At 39.2% G+C, this 19170-nt stretch overlaps 1 protein-coding gene across 3 annotated transcripts in view; it reads left to right on the forward strand.

Moving 5' to 3' along the window:
* znf281b (zinc finger protein 281b) overlaps positions 1–18165 on the forward strand; it is a 35824-nt gene extending 17659 nt beyond the window's left edge. For all 3 annotated transcript variants that reach the window (XM_038778425.1, XM_038778424.1, XM_038778426.1), the window contains exons 3-7: positions 4983–5108; positions 6643–6763; positions 6972–7055; positions 7223–7341; positions 8726–18165. In XM_038778425.1, the coding sequence (XP_038634353.1) occupies positions 4983–5108; positions 6643–6763; positions 6972–7055; positions 7223–7341; positions 8726–10270 (1995 nt within the window). In that variant the 3' untranslated portion in view covers positions 10271–18165. The remainder of the gene's footprint in view (positions 1–4982; positions 5109–6642; positions 6764–6971; positions 7056–7222; positions 7342–8725) is intronic.
* Positions 18166–19170: the final 1005 nt, after the last annotated feature.

Genomic DNA, 19170 nt, shown 5'->3' on the forward strand with positions numbered 1-19170 from the left:
TAGAAAGCATCCTATTACAGTGGCACTGTGCTGAGGACCTGGGTTCAATCCCGGCCCCGTATCTACCTTGGTCTCACCCCCACAACCCAAAGATGTGCAAGGTTGGTGGATTGGCCATGCTAATACCCTTCAAGTGGGAAAAGAAAGAAAACATCCTATCTGGCTGCAACACAGCTTGGTATGGCAACTGCTCGATGGTGGTCAGGCTTGGGGGAGGGGGGGGCGGTCAGGAGGTGAGTTACAGGAGAATAGACTGATAGGGCGTTAATTGGCTGGGTTGGATTTGCCCTCTTCCTTGTGTGCAGACACACTTGGGCAATTTTCCATTTTGCCGGATAGAACAGCTATGGTGCGGCAAGTTCTGGAGGACAAGATGCACCAAAGAAAGCATCTTATCTGGCTGCATCACAGCTTGGTATGGTAACTGCTCGGCCAAAGTCGTGAACACAGCCCAGTCCATCATGCGACCCTGCCTCCCATCCATTGACTTTGTCTCCCGCTGTCTTGGGAAAGCGGGCAACAAAATCAAACCCGGGTTATTCTCTCTTCCAGCCTCTTCCATCGGACAGGAGATACAAATGTCTGATAACACGCACTAACAGATTCAAAAATAGCTTCTTCCCCGCTGTTACCAGACTCTGGAATGACCCTCTTATGAACTGAACTGATCTTTCCAGGCATGTTCTCTGCTGAGTAGTACAATGCTCCGTATGCGTATCCCGATGTCAGTGTCTATGTATTTACATTGTGTACATATCGTATGTGCTATATTATTTCATGTATGGAACGAACTGTCTGGGCTGTGCGCAGAACAATACTTTTCACTGTACTGCAATTAATGTGACAATCCTCCCACGTTGGAATTACTGATATGGTGATAATTGCTATAAGGTGTGTTCCGTTTGTTGTCTTATTTTCCCGCTTTCACTTCCTGAAATGCCCCTAAGGTCTTTGTTTGTGTTGAAGTTACTTCCACAGCAAGTGGCAATTCTTCTGTCTTGTCTAAATGTCATTCTTAATGTATGAACCCGGGCAACATATTAAGGTATCACAGCCAGACTGGAGATCCTGTCTCCAGTTGACCCTGTTTGTACAGTTTCCAGCAGTGGTCATTGAATAACAACCAGGGGTTGGAACCCTGGCAAGTTGGGCTTTGCCAGTGGCAAGTGAAACACATTCAAATTGGGTTTTATCTTAATTCTCTGGATCCGATTATTAATGAATAATAATTTCCACTTATACTCAAAGCTTGCCACTCAAATTATTCACAACATTGTGAGTCAAAGTCTGTTTTTGTAGTTCTCCTCTTGCTACCTGAAAGCTCCTTTGAAACCTTTAGACTCCATATTTATCAGTGCCTGCACTATTTGAATCAAAAATTTAGTGCTTTGTTGCTATCACAGTGTGTCTTTAACCCATATGCGGTGGACAAATGACTGCAAGTCAACTTCATTTTAAATCAATAGTCTTTATTCACACTCTCACAATGCTACAGTAAATCAATTACTCCATCAACACAAGTTATTCTACAGAGTACTAAAAGTTCATACTAGACTGTAACTTTATTTTTGAGTGACTAGCAATTACCCAGGCAGATATTGGCCTTGATCTCTGTGCTAAGTCCTGTAGTCCTCGATGCTTGGTCCTCGGTCTGTCTGATGCTCTGGTTCTGGTTTTCCTTCTGTTGGTTACATGATGGTCCTCCTTACGGTGGCTGGTGATGATCACCGTTGTTCCGTTACTGTTGCTGGCTGCTGCAAAAAGAGGTTCTAAGGTGGTGTGGCACCTTTTGACCTTCTTGGATTTTGTGCCCTTTTGGAAAGTCCCCAGGTCATTACCAATCAATTGATCAGGGTTTGATCACGCTGATCGATCAAGTCCAACCAGGGACTGCCACATCAGTTTTGGGGTGTGCACTCACCGACCATGTTTGTAGGTGTTAGGGGCATGTAGGCCCTTCCAAATATGGAATCTGGTAGACATTCGTGTTTGACAAGTGTGTTTCTATTGTCCCTGGAGATGGCCTTTTCCTGTGTATTGCGATGTCTAGGCTGCAGCTTGCTCATCAATGTTTATTTAAACTGCAGCCTGCTTGTCCTTTACTTGGCTAAATTTCCCAGCCTCCTTTGCAGGACTCCATTTTAGATGGCCTTTCGGCCACAGTTCGTTAACAACAAAGGAGTGGTTCAGCTAATTAAAAGATTTATCTGCTGAATATATTTGTTCTTTGCTGTCTTTCAGTGCTTTGATAATATTTTGGGGCCAGAATGGCCTGTTGCACACTATTAAAGTTATAGCACATGCATATAGTACAATGTGTTTTTATTTAAGTTAGAACTTTCATCAACTTCACATTTTGAGTAACTTGTTACTTGGTAGAATCATATCTGTGAAAATATTTGTGAATGCAAATGTGCTTTTTTTTTGTTATTATCAATGTTGGCAACATTTTTGTCATAAATATCAGTACAGCCATTTATTGCTTGAATATTATATTTTGTTGCCTAGTAAGCTACAGTATGCCAATGTAACAAAACTGTTCTAGAAGGATAATGCTTTGATAGCAGCTGCCCTAGCTTATTGATGTAGCTCATCGCAGATATGTAGAATTCAGGTTCATGTCTGCAGTTTTCCCCTGCAGTGCATTCTCACTTCTCTAGGGATATCATAGACTGAATTCTCAAGATGCCAGACACCTTTATTTATCCAATCTGATAAGTATGGTCATCATCTGGTTGTCACTCTCGTCCACCAGTTAACTGCTGTCTACAGAGTAAATTTGCCGGAGTGCTGGTATTGGACAATCATGGCTGATCAGAGACTTCAATGCGTTTTCCGCCTACAATCCCCATAACCCTTTACGTTATTGTTGATCATAAATCTATCAATCTCTGCTTTAAACATTCACAATTGGCCCCTTAGTGTCCAACAATATGCAGATGGGTCGATTTGCCTTGATAAATTGCCCCTTAGTGTCTGAAGGTTAGGTGGGGTCATGGGGATAGGGCGGGGATTGGGCCTGGGTTAGGGTGCTCTTTCGGAGGATCGGTGCAGACTTGATGGGCCTCCTGCACTGCAGGGATTCTATGATTGTACCAAAACTGATTACCTCACATTTCTCCACATTTTATTCCATCTACCATGTTCTTGCACACTCACTAAGATTGTCCAAATTCTCCAAAAGCCACTTTACATCGTCCTTACAAACATTCACATCTACCTTTGTATCAACCGTGAACTTGGAAATACCACATTTGGTACCCACATCTGAATTATTGATGTATATTCTGAACAGCTGGGGCCCAAGTATTGATCCTTGCGGTACCAGACTAGCCACTCAACACTGGAATAACCCATTTATTTCTACTCTGTTTTCTGCCTTTTAGCCAATCCTCTGTCCATGACAGTATGTTGCCTCGTTTCCCATGTGCTTCTGTTTTGCTAATTATCCCCCTGTGGGACTTTACCAAAAGCTTTCTGGAAGTCCAAATATACTGTGTCCATCAACTCCTTTATCAATTTTGTTCGTAACACCTTCAAAAAAAAACGCCAACAAATTCATCAAATGTGATTTCCCATTCATAAATCCATGCTGACAGGGCAGCACGGTGGGGCAGTGGGTTAGCCCTGCTGCCTCATAGCGCTGAGGTCCCGGGTTCGATCCCGGCTCTGGGTCACTGTCCGTGTGGAGTTTGCACATTCTCCCAGTGTTTGCGTGGGTTTCGTCCCCACAACCCAAAGATGTGCAGGGTAGGTGGATTGGCCATGCTAAATTGCTCCTTAATTGGAAAAAATTAATTGGGTACTCTAAATTTATTTAAAAATAAAATACATCCATGCTGACTATCCCCAATCAGATAATTGTCCAAATGTCTATGTATCACATCCTTTATAACGGTTCTAGCATTTTCCCTACCACTGTTGTAAAGCTAACAGGTATGGCTCTTGTTTTCTAAGGGTGGGACAGTGGTTAGCACTGCTGCCTCCCGGCGCCAAGGACCCGGGTCCGATCCCGGCCCACGGTCACTGTCCATGTGCCGTTTGTACATTCTTCCTGTGTCTGCGTGGCTCTCAGCCCCACAACCCAAAGATGTGCAGTAGGTGGATTGGCCAAATTAAATTGCCCCTTAATTGGGTACTCTAAATTTATTTATTTTAAAGTTTCTCCATAGCAAACACTTTCACCACTCTGGGATGCATAATGTTGGGTTCCCAGAACTTACCAACTTTCAGTCTCATTAATTTCTCCAATACAACTTTCTTACTTATACTGATTTACTTGAACTGTGCATTCTCCCTGGTCCTTTCCAGCAGGGGCTGGTTTAGCACAGGGCTAAATAGCTGGCTTTTAAAGCAGACCCAGGCAGACCAGCAGCGCGGGTTCAATTCTCGTACCAGCCTCCCCGAACAGGTGCCGGAATGTGGCGACTGGGGGCTTTTACAGTAACTTTATTTGATGCCTAATTGTGACATTCAGCGATTTTCATTTCATTTTTCATTTCGAGTTCTACATCAAAGAGATTTCCTGTAACTTCCTTCGTGAAAACAAAGACAAAGTAATCATTTAGCTTCTCTGCCATTTCTCTATTCTCCATTATGAATTCCTGACTCTGTCTGTAATGGACTCACATTTGTCTTAGCCAAATACTTCCTTTTTACACCCCTAGAGAAGCTTTTACAGTCTGTTTTTGTTTTTCACCGGATTGCATTAATTCTGTTCACCCTTTTTAATCAGTATCTAGGCCTTCCTTTGCTGTATTCTTAAAAACTTCCCAATTAGGTTTACTACTTCTGGCTTTTTCTTTTAATCTTGTACAATCCATAACTTCTTTTGTCAGCCATGTTGACTGCCTTTTTTTGGGGGGCGGTGCACTTTTGAATTCAAGGAAGTTGCAAAATTGAAGAAAATGTATATTTTAGGGCCCAGGGTAGAGTAACAAATCCCTACCGACATTAACATTTTGTTAATTTATTTCCTTCAGTCACAGGTCAGATATGAAAAAGATTACCTCACTATTCCAAAACCAGGGAATGTTAAGAGGGCAAAGAAACAGAACTCCCAATCTCAGGATACAAAACCCAAGCGCAAACGAAGTGAAACGTCCAAGGTAAGGACATGTTTTTTTCTCAGTGCCTTGATTACACTGGAAGGTAGCTTGGAGAGTTAACTATTTACTAAAGTCGCAGGTTTTGTTAATCATTTGAGAACTTAACTGGCTGGCTATTCAATCTTAAAATTTAGCGTGGCCAATCCACCTACGCGGCACATCTTTGGGTTGTGGGGAGAATCGTTCCATCTTATCAGTATAATAAGATTTTGAAGTTTATTTGCAAACAATTATATTTCCTAAGTATTCTTTTGCACCTGTTGACGCTTCCATTTATTTATATATAAATGTGTTAAACCTACAGTTGTGTACACTTCTCATCAGTTATTTCAATGATAAGTTCCTATGTCCTCCACACCAAGGATGTAATTAAGGCATGGCATGTTTACATAGGCAGTTTCCATTATTATAAATATGGACAAAGAAATTTAAAATCCAAACGCAGAAATAAGGAAAGAACATAGGACTTCAAAATAGAAAATGAATTACTAATGCATATACTGGTCCAAATATACTCTGCTGAATGCCACAGATAATTTTGACTTATGAAGGTTTCAAAGGTTTAAAATTACCACCATCTCATCTAAATAGGTTTTTAACGACCCCACAATATCAAACTTTTTTTTTAGAAAATATTTTATTGAAGCATTTGCAATTTTCACAGTTTAACACATTCACATCTCTGAAACAACCGCACGGGCTGACACACGTAAAAAAAACAACAACTTACAGAACAACACCCCCGCTCTATTCCCTAGCTGCCCGTAAACTCTATTATCTGTCCTCTTGCAACATTGTCATGCCTCCTGTCTTCCTCCTCCTCTCTTTCTCCTCCCCCCCCCCCCCCCCCCCCCCCCCCCCCCCTCCTCCTCTACTGCTGACGTTCAATTTTCCTTGAAGTAGTCTATGAACGGCTGCCATCTCAGGGCGAACCCTTGAATTGATCATCTCAGAAGCGCATTTAATTTTCTCCAGACTGAGAAACCCTGCCAGATCGCTGACCCACACTCCTGACTTCGGGGCCTCTGAGTCCCTCCATCCCAACAAATCCCTGCCAGAATCACCCTCCATTTCGGACATGCCCAAAACATATGAACATGGTTGTCTGGGCTACCCCCACACCACCCACATCTGTCCTCCACCTCCTCAAAGAACCTGCTCATCCGGGCTGCCGTCATGGGCCCTGTTGACCACCTTGAACTGGATCAAGCTGCACACAACGAGGACGAATTGACTTTCTTCGGGGCTTTATCCCTCAGCTCGAATTCTATCTCTCCACCCAGCTCCTCTTCCCACTTCCTCCACCTCCCTGATGGGGGCCCCTTCCCACTCCATCAACTCCTTGTATATCTCCGAGACCCACCCCTCTCCAACCTCTGTTTTTGACATCACCTTATCTTGTCACCCCCTCAGGGGAAGGCGAGGGAAATAGGAACCTGCCTCCGGACAAAATCCCGTACCACAATATCAAACTTGATGATGTTTTAATTAAATTGGTTCTTGGGTTTTAACAAAGAATTGTTTTCCTTCGTAGTCTTCAACGGGTGGAGATGGTACCGGTCTTTTACATGGTCCGAAGGTTCATATATGTGAGCATTGCTGTGCCTCCTTCCGTAGTTCTTACCATCTGCGTCGCCACGTGCTCATTCACACTGGTAAGGAATGAAAATATTGATAGCACTGGAAGTAAGCTATGAATTTTTCCAATATTTTCCTTGCAATTTTTTGTGATTTTTCTGTGGTTATGCTATTGCGTTTCTTGCTTTACTTTGGAACTGCTTGCTACAGTTCCTGTTTGAGACAGTTTAGTGTGACCTGAAAGCCTATGTTGGAGGGATAATTCTAAAATTGTTCTTGGTATAGGTGAACGACCTTTCCAGTGTAGCCAGTGCAACATGTGCTTCATTCAGAAGTATCTGCTTCAAAGGCATGAGAAGATCCACAGTGGTATGCACACAGCGATTATATTGGCACCTATTTCAGCTAACTTCAGTGCTTTTTAAGTTTTCTTAAAAACTTTTTTGTAATTATATACCTATTGCATATGTGATGGGGTTGTCTATAAACAATGGTACTTTGTACATGTTTTGAAGCTTGATATATATGTTCCTCAGGAGAGAAGCCATTCTGCTGTGATCAGTGTAATATGAGGTTCATCCAGAAATATCACATGGAGCGACACAAAAGGACACACAGTGGGGAAAAGCCTTATCAATGCCACACTTGTCAACAGGTACCTGTGAACTGACTGACTTTGAAAGTGTTTCTTGTGAATGGGAAAGATGTAAAATATAGATAACAAGGCAGAATTGTTAGATTAATCAAAAGCTTTGTGAGGTAAATAGCGACATATATGCTGTATGGCCCAGTCCCATTGCTGAACCATAATATAGTGTTGCTTTAATAGAACAGTTTTTTATGATGGATGCAAGGGTATTGGGAAATTGTTTATTTTTAGAGAAGTGTTTGAAGCTAGTCAAAATTTATTGGCCAGATTTGATTTACCAGAGAATGTATTCACTGTTCTCAAATCAAACACGTGAATCAATCTACTGCCCATGTTAGCCTCACTTGTTTAGCCTGACTGAAATGGGTGGAAGGGACAATGTATGGTAAATCTTTTTCCAGCTGTTGAGGCTTTCATGGAAAGAGATTTTAGGGAATTAAATATGTAATATAACAGTAGGACAAATGTTAACCTATGCTGAAATATCCATGTGTCTATAAATTAAATGAATTGTTACTCTTTTTTTTTTAAATTTTGTATTAGTGGATGAAAGATGGGCTTTGTGAGAAAGTTGCTGGGGCATAGTGCATGAGATTTGACAACAAATATTGGCAGGGTATTTGCTACAGTAGCATTGCAGACAGCATAAGCTTAATGTTGAGCTCCCTCGTTGCATGTCATGTAGATTTGCCTCGTGCACCTCTCTCTACATCCTTACTGTCGGACTTGGCAGCAAGAAGAGGTCCTGAATGATCACACAATTAACAAAGTTAGCAAGGCAGCACGGTGGCCTAGTGGTTAGCACAACCGCCTCACGGCGCTGAGGTCCCAGGTTCGATCCCGGCTCTGGGTCACTGTCCGTGTGGAGTTTGCACATTCTCCCCGTGTCTGCGTGGGTTTCGCCCCCACAACCCAAAAATGTGCCGAGTAGGTGGATTGGCCATGCTAAATTGCCCCTTAATTGGAAAAAATAATTGGGTAATCTAAATTTATAAAAACAAAATTATAAAAATAAAAAAAATTTAACAAAGTTAGCCACTCCAGCCACTTAGCAAGACCCCAGCAAATATTCTGTTATTTTCTCTGCACCATGCCATTCATAAGCTTCATTTATGTGGCTTATATTTAATTAATTAAATTACATATCCTCTTTTTCAATGGGAATAATTGTCCTTTGATTTCAAATGTATAATGAAGTTTTTTAGTGTTTATTTTGGGAAATGGAAGCTACTGTTTTTGGTTCAGTGGTCATTTATATTTATCTCTACTGTAACCATTCTGCAATTCTTTCTTTCTGTGTATCTAATATATATATATATTATATGTTTCATTGAGTGTATGTTTAGTATTGTAGAAGACATTTTAATTCTGCTTCTCTTCTTTTTCTCAGTATTTTTCCAGAACAGACAGGTTATTAAAGCACAGGCGAACATGTGGTGAAGTCCTTGGTAAAAGTGAAAATGGAATGGAACCTGGACCATCCAATCAAATGGGAAATGGTTGTTTCACATCAACTCAGGGAGCACGCAAAAAAGCAAAATCAAAAGCTGCATCTCAGGAGACTAAGGAAAAGGCAGCTCGCAAAAAGATTAAAACCACCATCTCTGAACTTCCAAGTAGCTTGACCACCTGCAAAGATAAATTGTCTGTATATAATATGCATGAATATGCTGTTGAGATGCCTATGTTGCCCTCTAGTATGAAATTGGGAAGTGAAGAGGATTTGCAGACAAGAGCACCTAAATTGGTAATCAAAAAGGTGAATAGGAAGAGCCCTCAAAGGACAGGTCTGAACTGTACAACACCTCTTGTTATACCTGCCACAGAGCTGATGAGGCAAAAGCTGATGGCTAATAAACAAGGAACTTTGGAATTGAACAATAGCACCAGCATGGATAATATTGTCTTGCTGCAGAACACGGGCAATAAGACAGAACAGGCTAGCAACTGCAACTATGATGATGCTATGCAGTTTTTTAAGAAAAAAAGATACTTGCAAGCTGCTTCCAGTAACAATGACTATGCAGTAAGTATAGGACAGATGGCATCCCAACAGTCTGTAATTCAAGCAGCAGTTGCCAGTGTGATGGATAATGAAGCCTCGCTTACACTGCTGGACTCTTCTCCGATGAATGTGGATGTGAAAGTCTGTCATGAAAAGTCTGGAATTCCAGATGAGGTCCTTCAAAGCCTTCTGGACCAATATTCTCACAAACATGAGGGCCAGCATGATGTTCCTTTTGATATGACTGAGCAACATATCCCAATGCATTCTTCAGGAGAGAATCCAGAGATACATGAAAATGCTGTTTGCCCAGAACCACATGCATCTCGAGGTGACAAAACAGGAATGCTCCAAGAATATTCTAAGTACCTGCAGCAAGCTTTGGAGAGAACAAGTCAAAGTGACGGTTTTTCACTAAGCCCAGGGATGCAGTTTTGTCCCACTAGTCTTCCAGCGAGTATCCCCAGCCATAATTTATTCCCTGACAAACAGGCATATAACACACCTGCACTTGAGTGTGGTTTCAGTCCATCTATTACCTCAGTATTGCCAACCACCTCACCAAAATCCCATTTTGGTCTGTTGGTTGGAGGTTCCCAACCTGGCATTCACTTTCCTGGTACCGAAGCTGCTCATCAAAGGCTGACTCCATCGCAAGAGTTAGTGGGGCAGCTGGAACAACAAAAGAACTTGGAGGCTGGCCTGAACCATCAGGTCTATCAGATTGAGAATTTTGCCCAGGCCTTTGGATCTCAGTTTAAGACAGGTGGGAGAGTGCCAATGACTTTCAGCAGTGGCACCGGCGAAGAGGCAGGCCACAGAATAAGGACTACAGTTTCTGAATTCTCAGGGTACACTAATTTGTTGTCTGATGCTAATGAGCCAATTAGTACAGGAGCCAAGACTCCAACCAGCCAAAGTTACAGGTAAGGTCATAAGTATGACCAGGCTGGAGGGCCTTGAGTGCTTGATACCATGCTTTTAACCATGCGTAAGCACATTGCCAGTCCAAATGTTTATATGTCTGGTTGTGAGAAAAAATGTAAAATGTATGAAGCCCTTCCAATGCAACATTTTACCATTTTGTTTGGTGCATTCAGTCTGTAATCATGTTAGAACAGTTTGTATTAGGAATAAATTTTAAACACAGTGGATAGGCAGAAAATTAAATAAGTCTGGATTTTTTTTTCTCAATTGGACTGGGAAATGTTTTAGCAAAATAGCATGACTTGGATGGGGGTTAAATGTTTTTTTTCGTGGGATTTGTGTTTTTTTGTTAATTCAACTGTACTATTAATGGAAAAAAAAGAGGAACTCAAAAGCATCAGGGAAATGCTCAAAAAGTTCAATTTTCAAAATAGAGACATCATTAATATTGAGCTATGGCTCTAGTTTATAGTATGACTCAGGAAACATTTGATGCAGTATGGGGATATTTCTATTGAAACAAATTCCACAAGCACTGACTTGAAAGGGGGAGCAGAACTTTGATGTTGGGAATTTTGCCAGGTCCATCTGTGCATTGAAGCATTTGGCCCCTGAAAACAGCTTTGAAACCGCAAAGCAGTAACCTTATTTGAGTCAAGAGGAACTAATGACCAATTTCATTTCAGTGTAGTAATAAAAAAAAAGTTTAAAAAGTAAACTTAAAAAAATAAGTAGGTAGGCAAGACTTTATTTACCTCATTCTACATTTTGAAAGCCGTGAATAGGCGGGTACCAATGCAAGTATCAGTAGTACAAGTAGCATGAACCAACATTGCGTAAATGTAATAATTTCCATTGTTAACATTAGCAATGTTTACAGGAGAGAAAAAAGATCTTTGTTTCGGAAAACTGCATAGTACAGGGTGAAAGGATGAAATCGCAGTTCTGTACAGTGAAAATGATGGGTGCGGTGAAGTATATTGAAAGGTTCAGTATGCTACATGATAAAAAAAATTATACATTTCATAGTAGGAAATGCAAAAGCATAGTGTTACAATTCGGATTTACCCATCATTTTGATGGTGACGACCTGCTAACATAATAGCCATTAAAGGTGCGTGGTAATTTGCTGCTTTGTTTTTGAGTTTTAAAAAGTTGAACAAGACGCAAATTGGTCAAAAGTAACAAATTTAGTTAAACCAACACATACCTGGTTGGCCTAGTTGTATATATTCAAAGTAATTTTACTTTGATTCTGTATTCCATCCTGAATGCCCAAGGACTCAAGTGATGACAGTACATAAGCTTTGTTATTTATAATTCATAAATAGTTTGTGTAGTTTCAGAAGGATGTCTGTAAGATTGCTAACAATTATATTGTATGTTTGGAAAAAGTTGTATTTGACTTGAATTATCTCAAGGATCAGTTAGAAAATCTCCCTCATCTGGGAAAAGCAAGTGGAATACTAGGTAAACTCTGGCTGAGAGTTTACAAGTCTAGAGTCAAGGATGTCTCTTACAGTTTTTCAACCCATAATGCATCTAGTAGTGTAGTGATCAGAAATTGTCTAAACAGCAGCAATCATGATCCGAAGCTTCCTTGTATTTTGAGTTTCTTGATTAAGATTGATGTTGGCTGCTTTCAAGTGATACTAGCAGTGTTCACATTGCTGCCTGGACTTAACTGTACATCAATAAATCATTAAAATAACCAAGCCTTTAAAACCAGTAGATATTAATTGAGGCTACATAACCAGCTAGTCAATACGCTGCCTATTTTATTGGCTGCCAGTTTAGCATTTTTGATTCAGTCTCCGGTGGAACAGGTCAGTGGAGGGAAAAGAGCTGTACTCTTTTTTTTTTTAACCCAGTGCAGTGAAATGAGATTCTTATTTAACTGATAAAGTTTAGGACTTGTAATTTACATGGTGATCCGATAGGTTCAGATGAAGGAGGCCCTCTTCCCAATTGACCTTCATAGGTTGTGATTGAAGTGAAGTAAATGAACAATTTACGTGTGTGTGTGAGAGGAGGGGGTGGGACGGAGGAGAGATACAGTTGCAGCATGGAGTTGTAGTCGTTTGCAATCTTTTGATACTTTTTTAAACCAACAAAATTAATTGTCCTTTGGGTCATTTCATTTTAGTGTCCACAAAAATAAGAAAACAAAACTGCCAATATTATATTATATAAAACTAAATAATTCTAACAGGGAACAGGCCCAATTATTGAAAGAGCCCAATACGGATGGTATTGCCGTTAGATTCTGAATTTAACCCATAACTCTGCAAAAATCCAAGTATGTTTAATGCCTATTAAGATTGGCAGAAATTGAACATCGTTTTCCTGCTTTTGGAAAATAATGCCCTGTTCAAATGAACAAAGTTGTCCTGTCTTAAATGTAGAAATTGTGACTTGCATAACTGTAAAATGTTCTGCAAATTACTTTAGATGCTCGCCATGCTTTTCAGTTGACCTTTTTTTTGGCAAAAACTCCTGTTTGATTAAAGGACTGCAATGAAGATATTTCCTGTGTTAATGGGATACTTGTGCTTTTTCCAGTTTTTAAACATTGAAAGCAAAAATTCCAAATTGAGCAAAAAATATAGCTTCATCGTTGATTGACTTTACCTCACTTCAAGTTGTAAACTTGGATTATATGCCTGGTCAGAATTCCATCCTATGGATGTGGTTTTTTTTTTCACATGCTAGGTTGGAGTCATTGATGAGTGAAGCAGCAGTTATGTCAATTGATGATGGAAGCGGGGGGGAGGTGGGGTTTATGTGTGAAGGAAACTGGGAGAGACTGAAGCCCTTGCGTCACAATGGCAGTAGTGAAAGGGCCATACTATCGGAGGAGTTGTACAGTGAGTGATCCTAATGAGGAAACGTCAATTTAGTTTTCTAGTTGTGCATGCCTATACATGTGAGGATGTCTTGACAGAAGAATTTTTTTGGAGGATATATTCACATTTTAGCAGTAATATCATGCCATTTAAAAGACATGGATGTTTAGCCACAACCTAGTAAGACAAAATCAGTTAGTTACAATTTATTCTTTCCCACCTTGGTACAATGGCATAATATTGAAAATAAATTATTCAGTACTAAATAGTTTTTTGTCACAAGGGGAAACGCCAAGTGACTCCCAGTTCCATCCAATTTTTCACAACCAGTTTGAAGGCTACTGATCTTTTTTTTAAAAAACACAATACAACAATGCCACAATGCATTAAATTGGTTAAGACTTTTAGATGCCGAACAATTCATGTTTCCATTGTGAATCTAGACTGTTGATCATCATTTAAGGTTATTGATAAGTTGCAATTCGAATTTTATACCAAATGGAAATTGCTTACAAGCCATTTTTTATTTTACAGTTTTTTTGGTAACTTTTACCCACAAGGGGACAGAGGGTTTTGCACTAGTTTAAAGTATGTTGCATCTTGCATACTGATACAATTGTTTAATGGAGGAGTCATTTTACTTTGACTTCAGCTATTGCCTTTATTATTGCACACTTCATCAGTTTCCATTTTCAGTCTGCAGTTATATCAGATTTCCATTTTCTCCTTGAAATTATAAAGACCAGTTGCAAGTACTTTTTCACTTTACCCCACTCTTGATTGTTGTCTGGTTGGAAACAATTAGCAATTTTGTTTCAAGTATTTTAGTGACCTGGTCCGTATTGAATCCAGTTTTCACAAACATGTAGGCTTCACCGCAATGCCATAGTGAATGGCCAACTATGAAGTACCTTCTGATGAATCTCTGAAAACAAGGTGACTAGAATATTCAAATCTAATACACTCCAACTATATCCACCTACTTTTATCAGAACATTATAGACTTTAAAATCAGGTATTGTATATAACTACCTTTTTTATCAGCTTATTTGCTGTAAAATACTTGTCAAGTATGTCTGGATTGTGTTCAGAGATATTTCTTATACTAATTGCGTACTTTCAGTAGACTAGATGAGGTAATAATTTGCTGGCAATTTAATGCTCCTGGCAGAGGTCACGCTCAATGAAATACAATTTTCCACATGCACCTTGATAGATTATATTTTTACAGCTATAACTGGTCCTCAGTCAATCAAGTTATTAAACACCATAAAACAACTTCTTGCGTGTATGTATGTGTGTTACAGTGTTGGTAATAGTGATCTGTAGTCACTGTAATATTTCCCATTGAAAATTTTGTGAAATGTTCAACTGATAAAAAGAAAAATTGAGTTTGGATTTCAGGAACATTCAAATTGTCATCGCACACTTGCTGTGAATTGGTTTTATTGTGTTAGGTCATCATTACACCTTCAAGAGAAAATGGAGCTGTTCTAACATTGTTTGATTAACAACCTGAGTAAAGGCCTCCTACGATTTCAGAGCAATAATGAATGTTATATACTGGATTACTGTTTCCTGCTTTCATAGATCAGCGTAGAATAAAATTAGTTATATATAATAGTGGTGGGAATAATCGGATTTATTCAGCTAAAGATGTAAAATTTTAGTCAGTGTTTTATTTTCAATTCTATTGCCCTGATAACTCTTCCCTGATGCATTTTTAATGGTGAGACCTTATGAATTTTGTTCAATCGAAATACATAGAACAAAGTTATTTGCTGCTAGTAACTTAGATCAGCCTGTAGATCTATCTTGAGGAATTACGAGATCACATTTCCTACAACTGGTTATTGATTGCCAGCTGCCAAGTGTTGGCATATTTCTAGATACAACTGTATTGCTGAGCCTAACAATATGTACAACAGAAAGAACAAATTAATCCAAATCTAAAATGAAGTTCAAATGTATGTTCCAATCCTGCTAGCTAAGAACTTATCCCTCTTTTGACCAATTTGTCTGAATTTATCTGAAAATAGCAATCAAAACGTAGATTCTTGGAACTGACTTCAGAATTGAAATTTTTTGTTTCTGCCGTGAAGTTTATAGCTTGATACTACTTGGTGGTTCAGTAATATTTTGAGCATCTTTATGAACAAATTTTAGAAATAATATGAATGCATTTGTGACTTTGCAATCTAGCCAAATCTGACAGCTACTTTTAAAATAAAGCCCAATGACACTGGTTCAGTGCTGATCTCTTTCACAAGCTGCTCCCAAGTTTGGAAGGCAGGGTTTATAGAAAGCAATCAAATAGATATGTTTCTTCCGCAATATTCAATTTTCAGCTTCTTTGTGAAATACTGGTCTGGTTGCCTAGAAATGATCACAATTGAGCACAATTAATTAACTAACCTTGCTCAATATGTTGAATACAATGTGAACTACCTTTTCAGTTAAGAATGCTTTTGCCATTTTTGATTTCTTCCCAAGAAGGTTATTTCTGATTATGAAGAACTGTGGTACAATGTAGCTTCAAATAACATCATTGTACATACTCCAAGGTCACAGAACATACGCTGCATGAATAGATTTCTAAGTAATTGAGTTATAAGGAAAGTGAACTGTGTGCTTGTCTGAGATCTCAAAACACCAGTGATTAATACACTATTGCAAAATCAGGCTGTGCACCTTTCATTGAAGGTGTAATGGAGTGTCAGGGTATGGTGTCTTTTCTAAATGTCTTTCCCTATGTGCCAATTAAAAGGGAAAGTTGAATGTGCTGCACGAAGCACTGATCAGGATTAGGCTCCTGGGTTACATGGCCGCTTTAATTCTTAAAACGGGTTACAGACGAATAAACCTTTTGGAGGGGCTATTAAAGACTGACTCAAAGTTTTAAAAATAATTTTACATGATCTGTCCCAGTAAGTTGGGGCTTGTTGCTGATCAACGGACCCTGAATGTAAGTGAAAGTCATTTGACCTGAGCTGTAATCTGTTCTGTTACCTGCCTTTTATGTTGATTAACACCTTTCTAGTCTTTTGCAACCATTATATGGAACAAGTAAATCTTTTCAGAACTTTGAATAAAGTATTTTTTTCATCTTTTTATCCTAAGGAAAAAAAGCCCTACAATTTCAAGTTTACATTCTAGTAAGAAATCCAGGTGTATCGCTTCCTGTGTAACTTTGTACCAAAGCGTCACAGTGGAAGTCGTCAATTATGGGTTATGTTTGTAGTACTGAATAGTTTAACAGGATTTCCACCTCTTAAATTTTCAAAAAGTAACTGTAGTCCGTAATCACTTCCTTATCTATTTGCGTTTATGTCTAGAAAGTTTAGTAGATTTTAATATTACAATAAAGAAACATGCTGCAATTGTATGGAGTCGTACCATTTCGTTTTGGCAGATGGGAAGAGAGAAAGGTCGTCATCCACTTTTTTCCCTCCTCCATATGTGTACACTCATAATCACAAGCAAAAGAGATATGAACAATAAAAGTAAAAGTGTTAGAACCCTACTTGTAAGAAAAACCCTGGATTACTTTTGGTCGCATGTCCACATTAGTACCAATTACAGACTGGAGTCAGAAAAATTTTATTTGCATCAAATCCAAGGTTGCCAATTCTGAGCTTATTCCTGGAGGTTTCATCATGTTATCTCTTGCCTCCAGCCATTCCACCCAGTCCAACAGCTATTTTGCCCATCTTCAATAGTTTCATAACTAATAAGTAAAATGAAAGATATTCCTATGATTTTTCTTCCAGGTTTCTCTAGCAAGAGATTAATCTTTATAATTCCTGGAGGCTCCAGGAAAAACCTGGAGGGTTGGCAATCCTAACCCACATCTCAATCTTGATGCTCTGAAGGCTAATTCAGTAGTGCTCCTCACCCTTGGCAATATGAAAACAGCAGTACAGGATATTGAGATAATTAATCCAGGTGCTGATCTATGCAAATGTTACTTTATGAATATAATAGAGCTTCCTTCCTGCTGAACATAGTTTCTCAACTTGCAACTCTTAATTCTGCATTAACAGGACCTTGGTCGATCTTTAAGCAACTTGAATATATTGAAAAACCTTGAACTATTCTGCTCTCTTGTAGAGCTGCAGATGTTCCATTATCATGAAAAGCCATTACAGTGTATGCCTTGTAAATATTATACATCTATAATATTTAAATAATATTTTCACCAGAATTCAAATATGTGAACGTTCAGAGGTCATTTTTCATGTCTTTATAAACCTCAATTATCAAATTTATTGACTACTTATCCTGCTATTCTCATGAAGTGTGAACAGGCTGACGTCTGTTCATTTGATACACCAACGCAAGGATATTTAAATATGCTACATCAAATCTGTTAATTACAAAAAAGGCACGATAAATGTGTATGTGTAAAATTTAGATTTTCAGAAGAACTCATGATCTTTCCTATGTAATGCAGTTAAAGGGAGTCTACTGTTTTTCTTTGGTTTTTTGCACATGACTAGTTCTGAACCTGTGTAGAAATTAAATTTGGGATTGCATAATGAACATGAGTGAAGGGGGCAGAAATAGGGTTCTGCGATAATGCTGTAGTTAGAAAGCATGTATGTCATGCAGTGGAGACTTAAAACAACACTTGCAGCTACTATTAAAGCACCAAAAACAAATGCAATATTCTGTGAACTAGGAAAGTCTGTTATCACTCTATTTAAACCGTTAGCCTTATATATTAACATACCACATTTACCTCACAATAGCAGTTTTTGTAGAAAAGTGTTTAATTGTGCGTTTTTTTTACAAGTTTTTAAGGAAACTGTTTACTTCCATTCATTATGTGAAATATATTTGTATTATGTAAGGACCCTTCTGTTATAATTGAGCAGTGTATCCTTATTTGCTTCACACTTGATCCAAATTATGTAATGGATTATGATTTTTACCTTAATTTTTTTTCTTTTGTATAGATCATGAAATATTTCATGTGAACTTTATTAATGGTCAACTTAGTGTGTGTGGTGCACCATTTCTGACATCAATAAAATGTTCCTGCCAACCTAACACTTGGTTTTATTCTATTTTGAAGTTCATTACACAGAACATAGAGAAATACAGCACAGAACAGGCCCTTCGGCCCACGATGTGCCGAACTTTTGTCCTAGGTTAATCATTGATAGTAGAATTTTGGACACTAAGGGCAATTTATTATGGCTAATCCACCCAACCTGCACATCTTTGGACTGTGGGAGGAAACCCACGTACACACTGGGAGGATGTGCAGACTCCACACAGACAGTGACCCAAGCCGAAATCGAACCTGTGACCCTGGAGCTGTGGATTGTGCTATCAACAATGCTGCCCTTAAGAACAAATTAATCTACACTTATTATTCTACCATAATCCATGTACCTACCCAAAAGCCGTTTGAAGTTCCCTAACGTTTCCGACTCAAGTACTTCCACAGGCAGTGCATTCCATGCCCCCACTACTCTCTGGGTAAAGAACCTACCTCTGACATCCCCCCCTATATCTTCCACCATTTACCTTAAATTTATGTCCCCTTGTAATGGTTTGTTCCACCCAGGGAAAAAGTCTGTGACTGTCTATCTATTTCCCTGATCATCTTATAAACCTCTATCAAGTCGCCCCTCATCCTTCTCCGTTCTAATGAAAAAAGGCCTCAACCTTTCCTCATAAGACCTACTCTCCATTCCAGGCAACATCCTGGTAAATCTCCTTTGCACCTTTTCCAAAGCTTCCACATCCTTCCTAAAATGAGGCGACCAGAACTGCACACAGTACTCCAAATGTGGCCTTACCAAGGTTTTGTACAGCTGCATCATCACCTCACGGCTCTTAAATTCAATCCCTCTGCTAATGAACACTAGCACACCATAGGCCTTCTTCACAGCTCTATCCACTTGAGTGGCAACTTTCAAAGATCTATGAACATAGACCCCAAGATCTCTCTGCTCCTCTACATTGCCAAGAACCCTACCGTTAACCCTGTATTCCGCATTCATATTTGTCCTTCCAAAATGGACAACCTCACACTTGTCAGGGTTA

Source organism: Scyliorhinus canicula, chromosome 19 (genome assembly GCF_902713615.1).
Source record: "Scyliorhinus canicula chromosome 19, sScyCan1.1, whole genome shotgun sequence".
Classification (NCBI taxonomy): domain Eukaryota; kingdom Metazoa; phylum Chordata; class Chondrichthyes; order Carcharhiniformes; family Scyliorhinidae; genus Scyliorhinus; species Scyliorhinus canicula.